Source organism: Nannospalax galili, unplaced genomic scaffold, assembly GCF_000622305.1.
Source record: "Nannospalax galili isolate Female #2095 unplaced genomic scaffold, S.galili_v1.0 scaffold136, whole genome shotgun sequence".
Taxonomy (NCBI): Eukaryota; Metazoa; Chordata; class Mammalia; order Rodentia; family Spalacidae; genus Nannospalax; species Nannospalax galili.
Window position 1 is genome coordinate 4,259,030 of NW_008340872.1, and position 21,026 is coordinate 4,280,055.

The window sequence follows — 21,026 nt, forward strand, 5'->3', positions numbered from 1 at the left end:
GAAAAACAGCATGTTCAGCAAATGGTGCTTGCAAAACTGGATCTCCACTTGTAGAAGAATGAAACTAAACCCCTATCTTCACCCTGCACAAAAGTAAATTCCAAATGGCTCAAAGACCTCAATGTAAAGCCTTAAACTCTGAAACTATTAGAAGAAAATATTGATATTGGCAGTTATTTACAAGATATAGGTGTAGGAAAGGATTTTCTAAATTGGACAAAAGTTGCTCAGGAATTAAGATCAGCAATCAACAAGTGGGACCTTATTAAACTAAAAAGCTTCTGTACAGCAAAAGAAACAATCAAAAAAGTGAAAAGAAAACCCACAGAATGGGAAAAATCTTCATCAGTGACACATCTGACAGAGGTTTAACATCCAGAATATATAAAGAATGCTAAAAACAAAGAATCGAGAAACCAAATGACCCAATTAAAAGATGAGCTAAAGATCGAAACAGAGAGTTCTCAAACGAAGAAATAAAGATGCTAAGAAACATCTCAAAAAGTGTTCAACATCCTTAGTAGTTAAGGAAATGCAAATTAAAACCACCTTAACGTATTACCTTACCCCAATCAGACTGGCTAGGATCAAGAGACAAATGATACTAAATGCTGGCAAGCATGTGGAGAAAGGGGAAGCTCATTCACTGCTGGTGGGATTGCAAATTCATGCAATGTCTATGGAAAACAGTGTGGAGAACTCTTAAAAAACTAAAAATGAACCTACCATATGACCCAGTTATACCACTCCTTGGCATATACCCAAAGGACTCATCCTATTGTAGAGACACTTGTACAACCATGTTTATTGCTGCTCTTTTCACAATAGCTAAGAGATGGAAGATGGAAGAGTGCCCCTCAACTGACAAGTGGTTAAAAAAATGTGGTATATTTACACCATGGAGTTCTATTCAGCAGTAAAGAAAGATGAAATAATGAAATTCTCAGGTAAATGGATGAATCTAGAAACTGTTATAGTGTGAAGTAACACAGTCTCAGAAAAACAAATGATGTATGTTCTCCCTCATATGTGGATCCTAGCACCAAATCCTTTTAAATTCCAGGCCCTTTTAATAAGATGATGCTATACAGCAGTCCATTCGGCATGAAATATCTACCCTCATTACGACTTAAGCTGAGTACTTCAGCTGTGCCTGATCGCTAAACATCGACACAACTGGGCTTTTTCATGGTTTTGCTCATTCATTAAATGAGGGCCAAGCAGGGTCATTGGACCCTCACCAGATTATCCAGCTACTCTTCCCAGCCAACTGTATGTAAATTGACCCTAATCACACATGGCCTCCTGGATTTGGGGACGGCTAAAGTATACAATTTGGGGAAGGCTAGGAGGAGAAGGCATGGCCCATGCTGGGTAAAGGCTTTCCAGTGTGCATACCCTCAGGTCATACATACACCTCAGCAACCCCTCAGTTTTCTTGGTAAGTAAGCTCAGTAAATTCATTGGTTCCCCAGTAAAACTTTAATCAAACATTGGCTTGACACTAGAACCTTAGAAGGGAATAAGCATTGCTTAGTATCCCCAGGAAAAGAATTCTCATAACAGATGGAAAATGTATTTGTTAATGCTATTATGTCTCATAATTATTAAGAAAAAAAGAAAATGAGTATTAAAGGACGTTAAAAGGATGTGTTCCAAAATAGAAAAAAATGAGAAAGCCTAAGCAAGTGATGAAGGCCTGTGTAGGTTTGTTATGATATATATAGGATGAGACAAAAATAATATACACATAATCTTAAAATTTCTATGGTCATAGTTTAGTCAACTAGTTTAAGAAACAAAATATATATCTAGTTAAGGTTTATCTGAGAATATTTGGTTTTTCACGCAAGCCTTCTACATAGCACATGATAATTAAAAGCACCAGACTGGTGGAACTAACCTTATTGGATGTTTAACAGACATAGTTTGAGGCCTATACTAATGTGGTCAGAGGGACTTAAAGGACAGTTTTGGCCCCTTGCCCTCCAAGGTCGACTAAGTTGCAGGGGACTATGGAACATCTCTCAAAATGTCCTGTAACTGTGGTGAGTCACCTGTCCTCTTGTTCAGAGAGGACATGGAGACCCCACGAGATATACTTGAACCACTGTCCAGTCTACAAAGAGGAGGGTCAACTCAGAAGAAACATCTCATTCATGCTTCCAAGTGAAGCCAGGCATGGTCAAGCAGGACCTTTGACTTATCTTCACATAGATGGAACTGGTAAAAGAAAGGAGCCAGAGGCTCCTACCAAGCCCATGTGACCCCTGAGGAGCAGATCCTCAATTGACCTTAAGTGTAAAAATGAGTTGATTTATTTGGGCCAACTGTAAGGCCTTAAACACCCAAAAGGAAAGTATAACCAAAGAGTAAGGTCATCAGTATATTTCTTTAAGAGTTCAAGGGTTTACATTTCCTAAACATTAGGCTTAAGTCTGTATAAAAAGTTTAGACAATCATTTCTCACTGATGATTTTGCTCCTAACCAGAAAGTGCTGCTCAGATGTGAGACTTCAAATCTTGGTCTCCAATACTGTAGTGCCCACCTGTAGCTAAGGGAGAAAACCTGCTATTTTTCTTAAATGATGGCCAAATTTGTTTTCTCCCCTATCTAGAAGCCTTTGAGAGGGAACTGATGCTGATTCTAACCATTCCAACAGCTATCAAAATACCTGAAAGCAAATCCTGAATCCATCACTCTAGAGTCCAGCCTTGGAAGACAAAAGGAAAATGAGGAGGAGCCCAATAGAGGGATGCTTTTGGAAGCCCTTGTCAAGAAATTCCAATGGACTCATATGAACATTTGAAAATTGCCCTGTTCTGACCCTTTTCTACTTCCCTTTTCTCCCTTCCCTTATAATGCTAATTATGCTTGCCTTTACTTCTCCTTCATGTCTCCTAGCCCACAATTCAAGGACTTTCTTTTCCCCCTAGAGATAAGAGTTATACAATTTGGGAGTCTTTTAGGTAGACCCAGTGAAGAGGTAGTCCAAATTCCTCACTCTGTGTCCCTGTCCAGCATGAAAGAAGCCAGAGCAGTCTGTGTCCCAATTCCCTATTGGCAATTTGGGTAACCTCTTTAGAGGACTGTGTGATAATGGGAGGTAGGAATTGGCTAGGCAGTTAGGGTAAAAAGACCCCAAATAAATGTAGCCAGTTTCTTGGTTAAAACTCAAAATGTCCTTGGGCCTCTCAGCAACATACTCTGTTTCAAAGGCCAAAAATGTCAAAAGTATTTTGGAGCTTGTATCTAATCCTTAAAATATTTTAGGGTTACCTCTTCAGAGGGGGGAATGTTAGAGTAGCCAAAGCCTCATAAAAATAAATAAATAAATAAATAAGAAAGTACATGAAGTTATCAGAAAAAAAGTGATGGGGAGATATGGGAGGAGTTGGAGGGGAGGGAGTGGGCATGGATTTAATCAAAACACCTTACGTGCATGTACGAAATTCACAATAAAATATTTATTTTAATTAAAAAAATTTAAAAAATCATGAAGAGGTACATTTTCAAATGCCTTTTTTAAACCTCTTGACATAACAGTGTTTTTTTTTTTATCCTTTTCCATTAACATGGTGAGTTACACAGACAGGCTATTAAATCATTCTTGTTCTTTTCTAAAGTGCCGTATTGGACTCAGTTAGCTAATGTTTTATTTATACACATTTATGTCCACAATTGAAATAAAAACATCATTTTCCTACTTTGAACTTTCCTTAGCTTGTTTTAAATACATAGAATATTTTTATTATTTGAGAATTTCCTACATGCATGCAGTGTATTTTGATCACATTCCCTGCTCACCTCTCCCCCTAAGTCCTATGACCCCTCCCAATTTCATATTTCATATCTTCTTTTTTGCTTTTCTTTTTCTATTAATAATCTACTAAGTCCAGTTTGTGCTGCCCATACACTCATGGGTATGGGGCCATCCACTGGAGCATGGTACCAGGGGTCACATCCTTAACATCCCCACAAACAAACTGACACTCCCTCTCCCAGAAGTTATCCTCAGAGGTGGGGCTGGTGAACCCCTCTCCCCTCCATAGTAGAATGTTTGTTGGCTTGATCTTGTGCAGGTCTTGTGCAAGCAACCACAGCTGCTGTGAGTTTATGAGTGCAGTGGTCCTGTCGTGTCCAGAAGACATTGTTTCACTCTGGTTCTTCCTGACCTCTGGCTCTTATAATCTTTCAGCCCCCTCTTCTGAGATGATCCTTGAACATTTTGGGGAGGGGGGTGATATAGATGTCCTGTTTGTGACTAAGCACTCCACAGACACTTATTCTCTGCACTTTGATCAGTTGTGAGTTTCTGTGTTAACCACTGTTTTAGTTTGTTTTCTATTGCTGTAATAAAACACTGACCAAACCCAACTTGGGGAGGAAAGGGTTTATTACGTGTTATACTTCCAAATGACAGTCCATCAGTGAGGAAAGCCACAATAGGAACTTAAGTAGAGCAAGAACCCAGAAACAGGAACTGAAGCAGAGATCATGGAGGAATATTTACTGACTTTCTCCTCTATGCTCAGCCTGCTTTCTTATATAACCCAGGACCACCTTGATCACAATCAAGAAAAGCCTTGCTGGTAGTGTATACCTTTAATCCCAGCACTAAGTAAGCAGAGGCAGGTGGATCTCTGGAAGTCCAAGGACAACCTGGTCTACATAGTGAATTCTAGGCCAGCCAGGCCTACATAGTGAGAAACCCTGTCTAAAATAAAGGAAAAAAGAACAAAAGGAATAAATGCCTCACAGACATGCCCACATGTCAATCCGATAGAGGAAATTCCCCAATTTGAGGTTCTCTCTTCCCGGGTGGGTCAAGTTGACAACCACAGCTATCAAGCACAGCTGCCATCCACTGCACAAAGAAGTTCCTCTGATAGGTCTGAGAGCTGTGCTAATCTTTTGATACAGGGATACAAATTCATAGAGAAGTTTCATACTATGCCCATTTAGCTAAATAGTATAGGTTCACCTCTAGAATCCATGAGCTCCCCAGCCATGAGTTTCCTGGCCAAATTTACAGTACCAGGTATATGTTTCCTCCTGTGGATCAGGCCTTAAATCCAATCAGAGAGTTTGTTAACCCTATAACATTTAAGCCACTATTGCACCCATGGGCATATCTTGCCAGGCTGATCATTATTGTAGCTCACAGGGTTCACAGCCGGTGAGCCTGTTGATGAGTTTTGCCCCTAGTAGCCTGTTTTAGCTGTTTTGTTTTTTTTTCTTCAGTGCTGTGGATTAAAGCCAGGGCCTCATGCATGTTGAGCAAGTGATCTGTGGCTGAGCTACATTCCTAGCCCCTTGGTTTTGTATTTATGGCTATGCTAACCTCATAAAAGAGATAATTTCCTGACTAACTGTTTTGTGTAGCAAACTAAGTAGAACAGGGATTATCTGCTTTATAAAAAAATGTTAGAACTCTGAAAAATCATCCGTGTCTTGGGAAAAGTTTATTTAAAAATCTTAATGATTGCTTATACAAATTTTCTACTTTTCTAGTTTTTTGTGCCAACTTTTGAATTTTTATCTTTTCTATCAATTTGTGCATTTCTTTTAGCTTTAAATTTTCTGAGTATTTGTACTTTTAAGATCTGTGGTTTGGGGTACTGATTCTTCCTTTAACCCTGTGTTTTTGGTTTTTTTCATTTTATCCTTCTAATTAATCTTGTCACAGATTTGTGTATTTAGGATACCAAACAAGAAATAACCAGCCTCCCTGAAAATTTGTGGATATGTTTTTAAATGTTTGTTCCCCCATTCTTTTATAGTTGATTTCAAATTGTATTCTTAATTTCTTTTTTCTTTTCTTGTCTTCTCATCTCTGTTTTATCTACTCATAATTTGAATATTTATAGAGTTTATTTCTTTTCAATCTTTCTTGTTTCTTGATGTATTTTAAAACAGTTTTCCTGTACTCACTTATGCCTCACAGATGTTTCTATATAAAGTTCAACTTATTGCATTCCATGATTCATAATTTCGTTTATGCTTTCCAAAGATGGCTTAGCAGAAATTCTACTCCTCATTTAAGACTTATGGGATGTAAAACAAAAAAAAAAACTTATCTCTTATTATCAAGATGTAATTTTATTATGTGGTAGTTAGAGAACATGTTCTGTTATGATGTGAATATTCTGGAATTTATGAAGTCTCCTTTGTGGCCTAAAATGGTCAACTTTTATGACTGTTCCTTGTTCACTTAAAAAGAACACATATTCTCTATTTGTGGGTAGAAGAATCCATTTACAATCTATTAATTTTAAAACATTATTATTCAAATTTTCCTTCCATATTTTTATTTTGTGTGGTAATTAAGATGCCAGCATGGTTTATACAATGGCGTTGAAATATATCATTTGATATTTTGATCTCTAAATTCACTATAGCTTTGCTATGTTTTGGCATTCAAAGAATCTGACCATGAATTCAACAATCTGGCATTTCTGAGCATCCCAATCTAATACCATGACCAACAACAAGATATTTTGCCAAGGAGATAGTCCTTATCAGCATCGATTTATTAGGATCAGAGTATACTTTCTGAATGAATTTGAAAATACTCAAGAATGTAGCAATGTGGGATAATGGTCGGAACTCAGGCAGACTGAGGCCAAAACTCTGTTCTTTCTCTTCTTTGTTCATGCCCTGCCACCCCATTCCCTGCTCTGCCCCCCTGAATGACACAGTGATTAAAACACATTGACTAGGGGCTAAAGAGATGACTCAGTAGTTAAAGAGCACTGGCTGCCCTTACAAAAGACCCAGGTTCAATTCCTAGCACCCACATGGCAGCCTACAGCGGTCCATAACTCCAGTTCCAGGGGATCCAATGCCCTCTTCTGACTTCCTTGGGTATTGCTTGACACTGGTTCATTTACATACATGCAGACAATACACTCATATACATAAAATTTTAAAAAATAATAAAAATAAATAAATAAACAAATTTTTTGGTCTTTTTGAGACAGGGTCTCCCTGTAGCCCCAGCTGTCCTGGAACTCACTATGTAGACAAGGCTGGCCTTGAACTCATAGAGGTCTGTCTGCTTCTGCTTCCTGAGTGCTGGGATTAAAGGCGTGCGCCAATACTTTAAAACATACCAACTAAAAATTCATCTTGGGGTTGTTAACTCCAAGTGTTATTTTTAAAGTATAAAAATATTCATGAGTGGGCTACAAATTTTTACTATTCTCTAATACCTTATGATGGTGAAGATATCAAATTTCTTTGTTTCCTGCTACTTAGCCCACAGCATTTTTGAAAGGGAACAGGTAATGGAAGATGGAAGAATGAAGGGAGGGCTCAGCATAAGGAGGGAGGTAGAAATAGGAATAAGATTATGGCTTGCTTCTTCCAGCTTATGCTCAACTAGCTTTCTTATACAACCTACCTAGGGGTGATGGTCACCCACAGTGGTCTGGGCCCTCCCACATCAATCAACAATCAACATAATTCCCTATTGACATAGCCAACATGGTAATCTGATCTGGGGAATTCCTCAACTGAGACTCACTTTCCCAGGGGACTCTTTGTTGTGTCAAGTTGACAATAAAAACTAGAACAGCCACGCTAAAATATCCATCACTTCGAAGATTAGAACTTGTATCAGAATGCAGAAAGAAATTCTGCACCTCTCATTTCTAGAATGTAATATCATCAATAAGCTTTTATCAAGGTGATAGTTCAAGCTATCAAATAAACTTCATTGTAGGTTTGGGGAATGTAGCTCAGTAGGTAGAGGACTTGCCCAGCATGGTTGAAGTTTGATCTCATACACTTAATAGTAATAATGATAATATCACATCATCCTGTGTATGATAGTGCTATCTATAATTCTAATATTCTGAGTCCATGATAAACATAGTTTAAAATTAACTTGATACGGGTTCTGACTCAGCTTCTCCTTTTACCTGAACTTGAATCTAACTCTGAAAGACTGAAATAAACACATGTATCACACTTAACAGATTGAATGAACTGGTGATGGGCTGGTTGGCTAGTAAACTTTGGACACTGCTCTTGACTAGTTTACCATAGTTCAGAGGCCAGTTCAAAGCTTAATAAACGAACACCAGAAATGGGCATCACATGTCTTGAAATCCTAGCCTTTGGGAAGTAGAAACAGGAGATTTTGAGGTTGAGACCAGCCTAAGCTATACTATTTTATCTCACAAAACAGACAGAACCACACAAAGGACCTAAAACTCAGACTCAGAAACCTGAATCCTGAAGCTTCTTAAGAGCTTCCAACAGTCAATCTGACTTTCAGACTAGACTATAAACCAAGGTCAAAACTCAAATCCATACATTCATTCATATCCATATCCATATTTGTTTATTCAACAAATATTTTTTGGCCCTGCATGTGTTCTAGGTAATGAACTTTCTTGTGTCATTATGTTTAGTGCACATTTTGGCAAATGAGTTTGACAAAGAATATCTCATATCACCAATAGGTGATAAAGGCCATAAGGACAATAGATGATGATACAGGGGGTAAAAGTCAGGGGTGGACAGGAAGAGTCCATGTAAAGTGAAAATTTGAGGAGATCCTAACAGCCTGAGAGGGTGGGTTTGGACCTCCATCAGGGTGTGGCTCAGAGCTCAGCAGGCTGCTAGAGAGTGCTGGGTTCTGGCCTCCAACTACCAGAGGGCCTGATCACCCAGGGGACTGCCTGACAGCCCCTGGATCCTGCCTCCATGTTGTGGTCCTTTTAATAAGAGGATGCTATACAGCAGACCCTTCTGCATGAAATAAGTACCATCATCACAGCTTTGGCTGAGCCTGATCACTAAACATAGTCACAATTGGGCTTGTTGACGGTTGTGCTCATTCATTAAAGGAGTACCAAGCAGGGTCACTGGACCCTCACCTGAGTGTCCAACCACTCTTCCCAGCCAACTAGTCCAGCCTTGGAAGACAAAAGAAAAATGAGGAAGAACCCAATAGAGGGATGCTTTTGGAAGCCCTTGTCAAGAAACGCCAAAGAACTCTCATATGAACATCGGAAAATTGCCCTGTTCTGACTTTTTTCTAGTTCCCTGTCTAGAACTTGTAATGCCAATTACTCTTGCCTTTACTTCTCCTTCACATATCCTATTCATGATTCAAGGACTTTCTTTTTTTCTCCTTAGAAACAGGAGTTATGCAATTTGGGAGTCTTTTAGATAGACCCACTGAAGGGGTACTCCAATTGCTTCCCCGTGTCCCCATTCAGCATGGAAGAAGCCAGAGCGGTCTGCATCCCTATTCCCTATTGGCAATTTGGGTAACCCCTTCAGAGGATGGTGTGATAAGAATTGGAGGTAGGAATTGGCTTAGCAATTAGGGTAAAAAGACCCCAAAGAAATGTAGCCAGTTTCTGGGCTAAAAGCCAAAATGTCCTTGGGCCTGTTAGCAACACACTCTGTTCCAAAGGCCCAAAATGTCAAAATGTCAAAAGTATTTGGGAGCTCGTATATAATCCTTAAAAGATTTTAGGGTTACCTCTTAAGAGGGGGTAATGTTGGAGGGGAGGGAGTGGGCATGGATTTGCTCAAAATACCTTATATGCATGTATGAAATTCTCAATAAAGTTTTTGTAAAAGTTAAAAAAAATTTCCTGAAAAAAGTAAGTTTGACAAGAACAGAATGAAAAAAAAGTGAAAACTTGAATCACTTAAGGTCAGGTTGAAGTTTCAGGGCTCTGAAGACTATCCCCCCTTAGACTGTCCTAGTATAGAGTAGCTCAGCCTTCCATAGGCTAGAGTACACTTCCAGACTGTTATGTTTTGAATAGGAAATGACACCTCTCATATATGTTTGAGCATGTGGTATCCAGCTGGTGGGCTGAGTTTGGGAGGTTGTGGAACCTTTGAAGGACTGCCTAGCTGGCAGAAGTGGATTGCAGGGGGCAGATCTTTAAGGTGATAGCTGCTTCTGGTTTGCCCCCAAGATCTGTTTCCTGATCTTCTGGTATATGAACAAGCCATGCAGTAAGCTCCCACCTTCCTGGCTAAGCTGCCCCAGCTGCTGTGCCTTCCCCACCACGATGGAATGACATCCTTTGAAGCTCTTAGCCAAGAGAAAATCCTTCTTCCCTTAAATTGTTTCTGTCAGGTATTCTGTCACTACTACAAGAAAAGTAACCAACACAAAGATAAATAGCACAGGACTTTCTATGGAAGTTAACTCACTATTTGGAGGTTGGCTGGTGAGCTTGGTATCTGAACAAGCTACTAAAGCATTAGTGATTTAGAGCATTAGTCTGAGCTAATCTCTAGCATGTGTCTGTATTCACATGCTAGAGTCATTCAGAGTCACATTCAGAGTCATTACCTGCCATACATCTTTGGCTAGGGCTAGGACAGTGTGATGGTTTGAATGAGAATGTCCCCCATAGGCTCTGAGTATTTGGACATTTTTGTCCCCAGTTGGTGGATCTGTTTGGGGAGGTGTTAGAGGGTGTGGCCATGTTGAAGGAAGGATGCCACTGGAGGCTGGCTTAGAGAGTTCCTAAGTTTTCTGGATCTCGAGCAGCTCACTTGCTTTCTGTGGCTGTTTGAAGATCTGAGAGCTTAGCTTCCACTCCTCCAGTTACCTCTGCCACCATGCCTCCCCACCATGATGGACTCCTGCCCCTTTGGAACTGTAAACTAAATAAACTCTTCCTTTTATAAGTTCCCTTGGTCATGGTGTTTCTATCACAGCAACAGAAAAGTAGCTACTACAGATAGACATTGCCAGCTTCTATGTAATTCATATCTAGGATACACTGAATGAGTCCTGGTTCCCTGATGAGCTGGATGTCCTGGTAAGTTCCTCAATCTCTCTAATTCTTTTTTAAAAAAACACTTATTTGTTTATTTGTGTGTGTGTGTGTGTGTGTGTGTGTGTGTGTGTGTACCACAGCACACATGAGGAGGCCAGGTGACATATTGTGGGAGAGGTTCTCTTCTACCATGTAGGTTCTGGGGATGGAACTCAGCTCATCAGGCTTGGAGGCAAGCACCTTTACTTGTTGAACCATCTTCTCACCAGCCCCTCTCTTTATAAAGCATACCAGTCCAGAGAGATGGAAGTTTACCAAGAGCATATAAACTGAACATAGTTTTGTTGTTGTTTTCTACGTCTTCCTGCTGCCATTTTGGGTGGGCCCTCGTGGCTGTCAGTTAATTTGATGGCTGTAAATTAATGAACCTGTGTGGACAATTAGTCACCAATCTGTCTTTACCCCCTCCTCCCCCATCTCTGGTCTTTTTGAGACAGAGTCTCCCTCCAGCTCCAGCTGAACTCACTATGTAGACCAGGCTATCCTCAAACTCACAGAGATCCACCTGCCTCTGCCTCCTGAGTGCTGGGATTAAAGGCATGCACCACCACACTCAGCCTATCTTCTCTTAATATTTCTAATCACCTGGGTCATTTTCCTTTCTCTGATAGGACCTATGGCAGAGGCAACAGCTCAGAAGTAATCCTGCTAGGCCACAGACTCAATATCCTGTGCTTGTTCTACTGGAGAAATCCTAGCAGCCACACATACTCAGATGCTCAAAACACAAGGCAGTGTTTCCTCAGACTAGAAGATGATGGCGAATTTCAGGAATCATCAAATCACTCAACTAATGAGCTAGCTCAGGATCTTAAAAAATACACACCCAGGTATTGATGAGGTTTTTTTTTTTTGTGTGTGTGTGTTTGTTTTTTAAATGCATCTGCCTGTTTTCACTTGTTCATTTTTACTTCCATGTTATTTCAGAGCATTTAATGCAGCCCATAAGTCAATGGGTAACAGCTTACAAGAAAACCCACTGTACTTTTCCTCCCATCAAACATTGCCATTACTTGCTGCTCCCATCTCTCCTCACATCCTGCACCGCAGAAGTAGCACATGCACTCCCAGCAGTTGGAAGAAGCTCGGATATAGGTCAGTCTGAGGTCACATCTTAATAGCTCAGGCCACCTGGCTCAGGTCGTGAAATAAGCTGGGGTTCAGGGTTAGGGGCACACGCATAGCCCGGACCCACCCCAAACTAGGGCCCCTCAGCAGTAAATCCGCCTGGCATCAGGTCGGGGCTGGGGGAAATCCACTCCACCTACACGCAGGACCTGGAGGTGTCAAAATACCAGTCCAGAAGAGAAGGTCAAGTGACTTTATCAGGGAGCCCAGGGTAAAGAACAAAACTCTCCGCGGGCTCCGGGGAGGTGGCCTTCGAAGGGTCTGGGGACTCTTCCTGCTCAGGGTCCCTAACAGCGGTGACAGGAAAAGCGCCTCGATCTGCCTCTGTGGGGTGGGTGTCGCCGGTGTGTAAGACGTTCACAGCTGACCTTGGCCCCCTAGACTACAAGTGCGTAGGACTCCCGCCTCCAGGCCCCGCCCCAGGAACCTAGGCCCCGCCCCAAAGAGCAGGCCTCGCCCCTAAGACCCTGTCCTGAAGGCCCCGCCCACACACTCGGGCCCCGCCCCCAGGCCCAGACCCACGTGCCCAGCTCTGACACGCATGCCCCGCTCACCTCCCTGTCCGTCCCGCCCCGACCCCTCAGTCTCCGCCTAGGGCCACGCCCCTTCCGCTGGCTTATCACCTGAGGCCGCCCAGCGACCGGCCTCCCTCTCAGGCCCCGCCTCTTCCGTCAGCCCCGCCCCTTTCTTCCTGCGCGTGCTTCCGGCCGCGTGTGTTTTTCCGTTGGTCCTGTTACTCGCCGGCCTCTTTGCTATGGACACCGCCAAGAGGAAGGCCTTAGGCGGCCGGGGCGGCGCGGCTTCCCCTGAGGGCACCGCCAAGAGAGCCCGCCCGGAAGAGCTCACGGGCGTGCGCTTTAAGATGCAGCTGAAGGACCCGCCGGGCCTAGGGCCGGGTGAGCAGGGGCGGCGGGCCCAAGGTGGGAGCCGGTTCCGGGCTGCGGGATCTGGACCGCCACTGGTCGGGGATCTGCAGCCCGGCCTCTGGCCTGGGGGATACGGAGGCGCCAGCCATTGGGCGCCGGGGAGCCCAGTACTCTGCTGGCCTGGCTTCTGCGGCTGCGCGTTTCTCTTTGGGGCCGCGGCCCTCCCGGAGCTCCAAAACCTCCCCATTGCAGTTGTCAGGAAAGTCAAGGAAGGGTCCTGATTGACGTGGTCGCTGGCTGTGAGTCAGCCCAGGTCGGTTCCCCCTCACAGCTTGCTGTTCCCTGGGCTGTCATCTCAAGCTGTGCTCCCCCAAACTACCACTAACAAGCTCCAGAAGCCTCCACTACGCCCTGTCAGGGGACTAGGACTGGACCGGTGACAGAGATAGACCAGATACTGTGATTTCATTTCACTTGTGTAACGTGTGACTATGCTACACAGCTACTGATAGTTCAGAAAAATATGTTGGTTATGGGGAAACCCACCATGGAACATGTCATCTAAAAAAAAGACGAGGGGCCAGAGAGATGACTCAGCAGTCAACCAGCTGCTCTTGTAGAGGACCTGGGTTCGGTTCCCAGCACCCATATAACAACCAACAGCCGCCTATTACTCCAGTTCCGGGATTATCCACCACTCATACACATAATAAAAATCAAGCAAAGATAATGAGAATATTTCTCTCACGTTAAATATATTATTAAATTAATAAAGTATCCTCAACTTCTCATTTTTCTCTTGTAGTTTTAAAAGCTATTGTATTTTTTTATTCCTATGTGTATGAGTGGATTGCATGCATGTATGTAAGTGTACCTGTGTTATGCAATGCCCATAGAGGTCAGAACTGGAGTTACAGACCCTTGTTAGCAGCCATATGGGTGCTGAAAACAGCACCCGGGTCCTCGGCAAGAGCAGCCAGTGGTCTTAACTGCTGAGTCATCTTGCCAGCCCCTCTCTTGTAAGTTTTATTTTTAAATTTTTGATGTCTTTGTTTGATAGTTTGTACTATGAAGATGATACCTATGTTAGCCCAGAATTAAACAGTTCACTCATTTGTTCACTGTTTAACAGCAGCTGTTATTTGGGGTAGAGATAAAATGGGCAAATAGAAATCTAACAGACCCTGCCATTATGGGTCTTACAGTCAATTAGGGAAGACAGGTAATCAGTAAGGTCACATAGCCCTTCCAAAGGAACTGGCCATGCCTGGTGCCTAAGGATGCCTCATGGGTCTTGGATCTGGAAGGTCAAAGAAGGCTCTCCCAAGGAAGTGAATTTTTTTTTTTTTTTTGGTCTTTTTGAGACAGGGTCTTCCTGTAGCCCCAGCTGTCCTGGACTTGGCAGTGTAGACCAACTCACAGAGATCCATCTGCCTCTTATGTTGTAAGTGCTGGGATGTGCCACCATGCCCAGCTGTAAGGAAGTAGATTTTCAAAAGAGTTGTAGGATGGAATAAGGACAAAAGAAAAAGTGAGTTTAGCTACTGAAAAGCTGTGTTCATATTTCAGGATTCAGTTAGAGAGCATCCATCCTGCCATTCAACTAGGGCATCAGCTGCACAGGTGTCAGCAAGACTGCTAGGTTTACAGCTGATAGATATTGTGAAGTGTTGAAAGATCTGGCAGAATTGTAGTCAGTGGGTGAACAGTGGGAATCTCTTGTATGAGGCTGCTGTCGATTTTTGTTTGAATCTACTTTCAGATTTTTTCCCTCTCCTTTCCTCTTCATATACTCTTGACTTCCAGTGCTAGTAACACTGAAGATTACAGATAGAATTTGATGGTGGATGTTAGGGAATTTTCTTTTTTATGTAGTGTGCTGGATAGCTTTAGTGTCAACTTGACACACCTGGGTTGAGGGAGCCTCAGTTGGGGAATTGCCTCTATTGGATTGGCCTGTGGCCATGTCTGAGGAGCATCTTCTTGATGAGTGATGTGGGAGGGCCCAGCCCACTGTGGGTGGTGCCACCCCTGGGCAGGTGGGCCTGTGTTGCATAAGAAAGCAGGCTGGGCAGGGGCCAGGGAAGCAAGGCAGTAAGCAGTGTTCCTCCATGGCCTGTGCTCCAGCTCCTGCCTCCAGGTTCCTGCCCTGAGTTCCTACCTTGGGCTCCCTGATGAACTGTGACCTGGGAGAGGAAGTCACAAGTTAAAATTCCTATTGATTCTTCATGTAGGAGAGGAGAGATTTAGGATTCCATTGGCAGATGGTGCTCAGTGGACCAATGTCAGTATTAAAGTGATGATCAATGAGTTCTAGATCAAGAAGGGGTTTGCTTCAGTCTAGTTCCTTAAAAATATTTGCCCCTTTACTGGTGATGGAAAAGGTCAGATTATAAATATGACTATGCTAAAAGGTTGAACTTATGATCTCTTGTCTCCACATAGCTCCTGCGTTCACCATTACAGTAAGGGCTAAATCCAGTCACCTAGATGTTCCTGCCAGAGTTCTTCTTGTGTCAGAAAGAAACAAAAACTCCCCCAAACAACAAAATAGATACCTTCCACTGTCTGGCCATAAGTCAGAGAAGAAGGCTGTAGGACTGCCTGGCTGTAATAGTCACATAAAGACTTGGCTAGTAAGGCCATTACTGTTTTATATTTTATTTCACTGATAATGATTGTGTTTTAATAAAGATAATTAGTTTCTTGTTTTTTTTTTTTTCAAGTAATAGTCTCTCCCTAAAAAAACATTATGGTCCCCATGAAGATGTCCCAAATTTAACTTTCTATTTTCATGAGTCTCCTACCAACCACTATGCCTTGCTACCCTGGTTTGGAGATGTGTGGTCTGAAAAGGAGAGCCAGAGAGGGCAGCTCTGTAGACCCCAGATAACACAGGAAGAGCCTACGGGAGCAGACCCAAGGGGTGGCTTCCTTGGTAGTGTAGGGCCTGTGAACTGAGGAACATTGTTAGAAGAAGTGTAATTGAACCTTCCAGCCTTGGGGAGGGAAAGTTTTTGCTGAGGCAATCTGAGGTGACCTAATTGGGGAACACATGACTATAGGATACACACGCTTGGACTTTGAAGAGCACCCAGGTCTACTGCAATTCCTGGTGGTATCAGTAGGCCAGACACTGTGAACACACAGTACCTGGTGTAGAATGGCAGTAATCACTTCTGTCCAGTGTGGGAATTGTTGAGCTTCTGAAAGGAGACCATGGGCCCTGGAGCCAGACTGCCTGAATTGAGGCCTGGCCAGGCCACTTGCTAACTGAGTGTCCTTGACAAATACCTCAGTTTTCTCATCTGTAAAACAGAGCAACAACAACAAAACACAAGCACATGGGGCCAAAGTTTGTGGTGAGAATTAACTGAGGGAACATAGGAAGAGCTCTTGGTAATGTTCCACTGTCATGTTATAGATAGTTTCTATTCACAGATGAGAATATGGCAGCTAAGGGGTACAGTGGAGTGATGGCTAAGAGCCAGGATTGCGACCTGTCTGTCCACCAATAACTTCATTCTTACACTGCCTTCATCATTTGGAGTGTTTTTGGAATGTCCATGTGGGTTCATCTGCCAGTGTTACTGTAATAAAACACCGTATACTGGATGACCTAGGCAACATGTTTGTTCTCACAGTTCTGGAGACTGGGAATCTAAGATCAAGGCATAGTCAGTTTGAGTGAGGGCTCTTTAACTGCATTGCAGACAACTGCCTCTTGCTGTGTCTTCACATTGCCCCTCCTCTTGAAAGAGGATGACTCTGATGTCCCTCCTCCTCTTCTAAGGACATCAAACCTCTGGGATTGGGGACTCATCTTGATGACCTTATTCATCCTTAATTGTTTCCTTAAAGATCCTCTCTCCAAGTACTCTTGTAGAAGTTACCACCTTAACGTGACCTTCATGGAAAACAGTTCAGTAGGTTCTGTGGCTCTGCAGGTGTGAGCGTATATGGGGTCACAGACCAAAGAAGCAGGGCACAGTAGTGCCTATGGTGTTTCCTGAGGAGACCATCCTTGTTGATCTTTAACTTGACTCTTATTTCAGCCTTGGAAGCTTTTGTGTCTGCTGCCAAGCAGTTGCCACAAGAAGGCATGTTTGATGTCGTGGAAGGCTACATCAAGATTTCCATGGAATGTGCAGAAATTTTCCAGCTCCTGAGTGGAGAGAAGAGGCCTGAAAGTGAAGTATGTTATTCCTCACCTACTTGATGAAGAGAAGTCAAAGCCGCTGTGGTGCTGAGCCTGGCGAAATATAACAAGTCTTGGGCAGCACCAACTTCCTTCAGAAAGTGATGTTTTATTCCAAGTGCTTTCCTCTGACTTTTGAAAGCATTTTGGTGGGAAACATTAACTTCTTTTTAATATTTAGTAAATAATTTCATAAGTCAGGATTATAGATTCTTAAAGTGTACTTGGTTTGCTTTAACAGCAGAGAACTGCCTTGTGTTACAGACTCAAAACACGTGGAATTGATTGGCTCCAAAGAGCTTGAAATTGGGGATGATTTTGAACTTGTTCTCAGGGCTACTATTGTTCTGAGGCTGTAGAACTGACTGTTCCCAGAGTGGTGAGTTTCGATCATCAGTAGAGTTTTGTCCTTTGATTTTATGAAGCTGTGAGCTGGCTCTTCTCAATTTCTGGTTCAGAGCCTAGGTCTGGCAGGTGAGGCTGTTAAGATGTCACTTTTCTGCCTTTGTTATTTTTGGCTGAGAATCTGGGAAGGCCTAACTGTGCATAAGATGAGGAGCATGGGTATGAAGGAGGGAAAGAAATGAGATTATGCATAGTGTTCAATTCCACCTTTGCAGATGCTGTTAATATTCCAAGTTTTAGAGGCCATATTACTGCGGACAGCCAGTGATCTTTCACATTTTCATGTGGTGGGCACCAATATTGTAAAGAAGCTGTTGAACAGCCACATGAAGCTCATCTGTGAGTCCCTGTATGCGTCGGGTTACAGGTGAGCTTCCTGTTGGTGTGGTGAAGGACTAGCCTTTGGGTTTGGTCTACGTTCAGTTCTCTCGGTACATTGGAACTTTGCCTGTGCTCTTTAAGGAGTGCTGAGTTGTTTCTGAAGCTTTGGTCTCTGCCCATCCTTACCCTGTGATGGGTAGGACCCATTCTGGGTTCTTGCACACTGTTTTCTGCTGCAGTGTGCTGCTGTGTATGCTGGCTTGGGACTCATCCAGGCATGCCTTATATAGCCTGTCCCGCCTGGGCTGTCAGCTACAGGCTACATCTTCCTCCGTACTTTGCAGAGGAAGGACCCCGTGAGGTTTTCACTCACTATCTTAGTTCAACAGCATTTCCATTGTCCTTTTCTGTCCTCTTAGTCTGCTTTAGTTTTCAACATCTAGACAACTAGTGCAGTTGACCCAGTAGTCTATAACTGTTGACTGTCATTCTCTCCTAGAATACAAGATATGTGGGCAGAGGCCTTGTGCATCTTTTATCAGCCTGCTTTCCCAGCGTCTAGAATAGTCCCTTGCATGCAGCCACCGATTCTGAGTACCCTCAGAGTAGAAAGTCATCCAGGAGCTCACATTTGAAGATATCTCTGTGAAGTTGTCTTCTGTGTCCCATAAACAGTAATTGAGAAAACATATTGTTTACTTGAGAAACAAAATTTTCATCTTTCCCTGAACTTTTAGCTTCTTTTGAAGTTTTTGTTATCCTTAAAAAAATGGGGAGTGAGGGGGTATGTGAAGGAAAGAGCATGGATGCTTCCTTCCTTTTTCTGGGTTTGGGGAGCAGGTCCTCCAGCAGGTGTGCATGTGGCTTCCTAATGAGGTAGCATACACGTCTCTTCCTTTCTGACATGCTGGTTTCCTATCACTGTGCAGGATGGCACGAACCTGCCTGGACCTATTGACAGCCATGGTGACCCAGGGTCCTGAAGCTGCCAGAGATGTATGCAGCCTTTTTGATTTGCACAAAAAGACCTTATATACCCTGGTGACCAAGAGGGATTCAAAGGTGAGACCCCTCAGTGTTCTGCTTGTCCACACCTCTACTCCCTCGCAGGGCTGAGGAGGTTTTTCCTCCTCCCTTGTGTTGGTCCCACATAGCTGGTGAAGGCACCCTCTATGAAGAGGGGAGGCCCACCTGGCTGACGTTGGGGCCAGTGGCCCAAGAGAACTGAACAACTGAATATCTGAGGAAGATCTGGGCCCAAGTGAGGGGGAAGAGGTTGACTGGGTGGCACAGGGCTTCTGAGTGAATAGAAAAACCTTTCTGTGCCTCACAGCTGTGAGTTTATACACTGTCCCATCATGTTTACTGTGAAGACTCTTGACACTGTAAGCCAGTGATGTGCAGATTTGGTTCTTGGGGCTCTGGTAAGTGACTTGAGCCCCTCAGTTATAATCTAGTAATGGGCAGGGGCTAAATTATGTTCCAATGAGAGTGGGAGTGGGAATGCTGGGCTTCCAGGAGAGCTGTGAGAGAAAGCCCACTGCTAGCTCTAGAGGTGCCACTCGGGTTTGGAAGAGCTCCAGTGAAGAAAGCACAGAGAGACTTCTACGCTCCCAGCATATGGGCTGACAGCAGGTTGTGGAAATGCCTGTTCCTGCTTGCTGAATTTGATGTCTTGAGGGGACACAGCGAAGGCTAGTGTGCTCCCGTCCTCCTGAGCATAGGGCATAGTAAGTAGGTATCACTCTGTCTGCCAAGTTGGAGAACCATGTTGGTATAAATCACTTCTATAATAACATGTTAGTCTTCTCAGAATTCCCAAGAATTAAGAGTTTCTTAATGGCTAGGAAATAGACTGAAGGCTTAATAATAATACCAAGTAACTTTTATGGCTTTATGAGATTAGCTGGTATTGAGGGTTTTACTGGAATTACAAATAAGGTAGTCTCTGAGGAAAAAAAGTCTTAGTGTCTCTTAGATATGATGATGCTTTATTAACATGTCAACAAATTCCCTTCAGTGCATGATGACTTTGTACATTTAAATGCATTTCTAATAAAAAGAATGTGTGTGCTATTTGCACAATAGGGTGTATAACATAGTTCTTTGGCCTTGACTGACAGTAAGTCTGGCAATAATTATCAGGTTCTTTCTCCCTTTTACCCGTGTCTTTCTTGACCTCAGTTATACCAGCCATCTGAATAAAGTAGATTTAAATACCCAGGCCACCCACCAAGCCCAGACAACCTGGGAAAGCCCAGCTAGAGCCTCCTTTCTGAACCCCAGCTGTGGCAGCTGGTTCATCTCAGGCTCTAGGGGCAGGCTATTTTGCTTGCCTAGGATCTGTAAAATGGCGCTCCTGTCAAGTTGAAAGTGTTTGTACTTTCTTTGTGTAATCTTCCATGTCAGCTACCTTAGTTAATTTGTATGCTATAATCAGCAGTGTCCAGACATTAAGGTTTTTCTAAGGAGACATTAGAAATAGAGTGGTACAAGGAACCCTATGTTCTAGCTTCAGCCAGTATCAGCTGCCTTCATTCACTTGTCGCCCCGCCTTTTCAGTTGACTTTTGTAGCAAATCCCAGATGTGAGTCATAGTTCACTATAAATATTTCAGCATGTACCCTTAGAAAAATGTCTTCAAAAACAAAACCGCATGCTGGGCATGGAGGCTTGTTCCTTTAATTCCAGCCCTTAGGAGTCAGAGACAGGTGGATCTTTGTGAGGTCAAGACTAGCTTGGTCCACAGACTTCTAGGTGAACTGAGACTAGGGAAAAGCTTTCCAAAAAAAAAAAACCAAAAACCCCAGAATACCATTATTGTACTGTCACCATTAACAGTTTCTCGCTGAATACCAGCCTGATCTCTGGATTTTCCCATATCAAAAAATATTTTTTTCTGCTTCATGATTCAAATCTAGATCCAAACAAGGTCCTTACATTGTATTTGGTTGATAGGTTTGTCAATTGTCTTTAAATATCTTAAATGTTTTGAGTTTTTCATGCCATTTAATTCTTGAAAATGGGTAGCAATTTGTTTTGTAAGGTGTATTTTAACATTTGAGAGGGAATTATTATATTCTAACAAAAGTAGATATGATAATTCGTTTAGCCAAAGAAAACAGTGTTCAATTTCTGTGCCAAAGAGCAGCTTTGCCAAGTGTGTTTCAGTCTATTTTAGAAAGTGTTTGGCAGAACAAGCTCTGAAAAGTTCAGGATGGTTCCTTCCTGGGCTAGCAGCCCTGTGAGGTCACAGGGTGGGAATGAGGAGCAGGCATAGG

At 42.9% G+C, this 21,026-nt stretch overlaps 1 protein-coding gene across 2 annotated transcripts in view; it reads left to right on the forward strand.

Moving 5' to 3' along the window:
• The first annotated feature begins 12,653 nt into the window (after positions 1 to 12,653).
• The window catches only part of Urb1 (URB1 ribosome biogenesis homolog), a 71,619-nt gene continuing 63,246 nt past the window's right edge, over positions 12,654 to 21,026 (forward strand). For both annotated transcript variants that reach the window (XM_008835980.3, XM_029564897.1), the window contains exons 1-4: positions 12,654 to 12,851; positions 16,877 to 17,016; positions 17,640 to 17,791; positions 18,675 to 18,807. In XM_008835980.3, the coding sequence (XP_008834202.1) occupies positions 12,710 to 12,851; positions 16,877 to 17,016; positions 17,640 to 17,791; positions 18,675 to 18,807 (567 nt within the window). In that variant the 5' untranslated portion in view covers positions 12,654 to 12,709. The remainder of the gene's footprint in view (positions 12,852 to 16,876; positions 17,017 to 17,639; positions 17,792 to 18,674; positions 18,808 to 21,026) is intronic.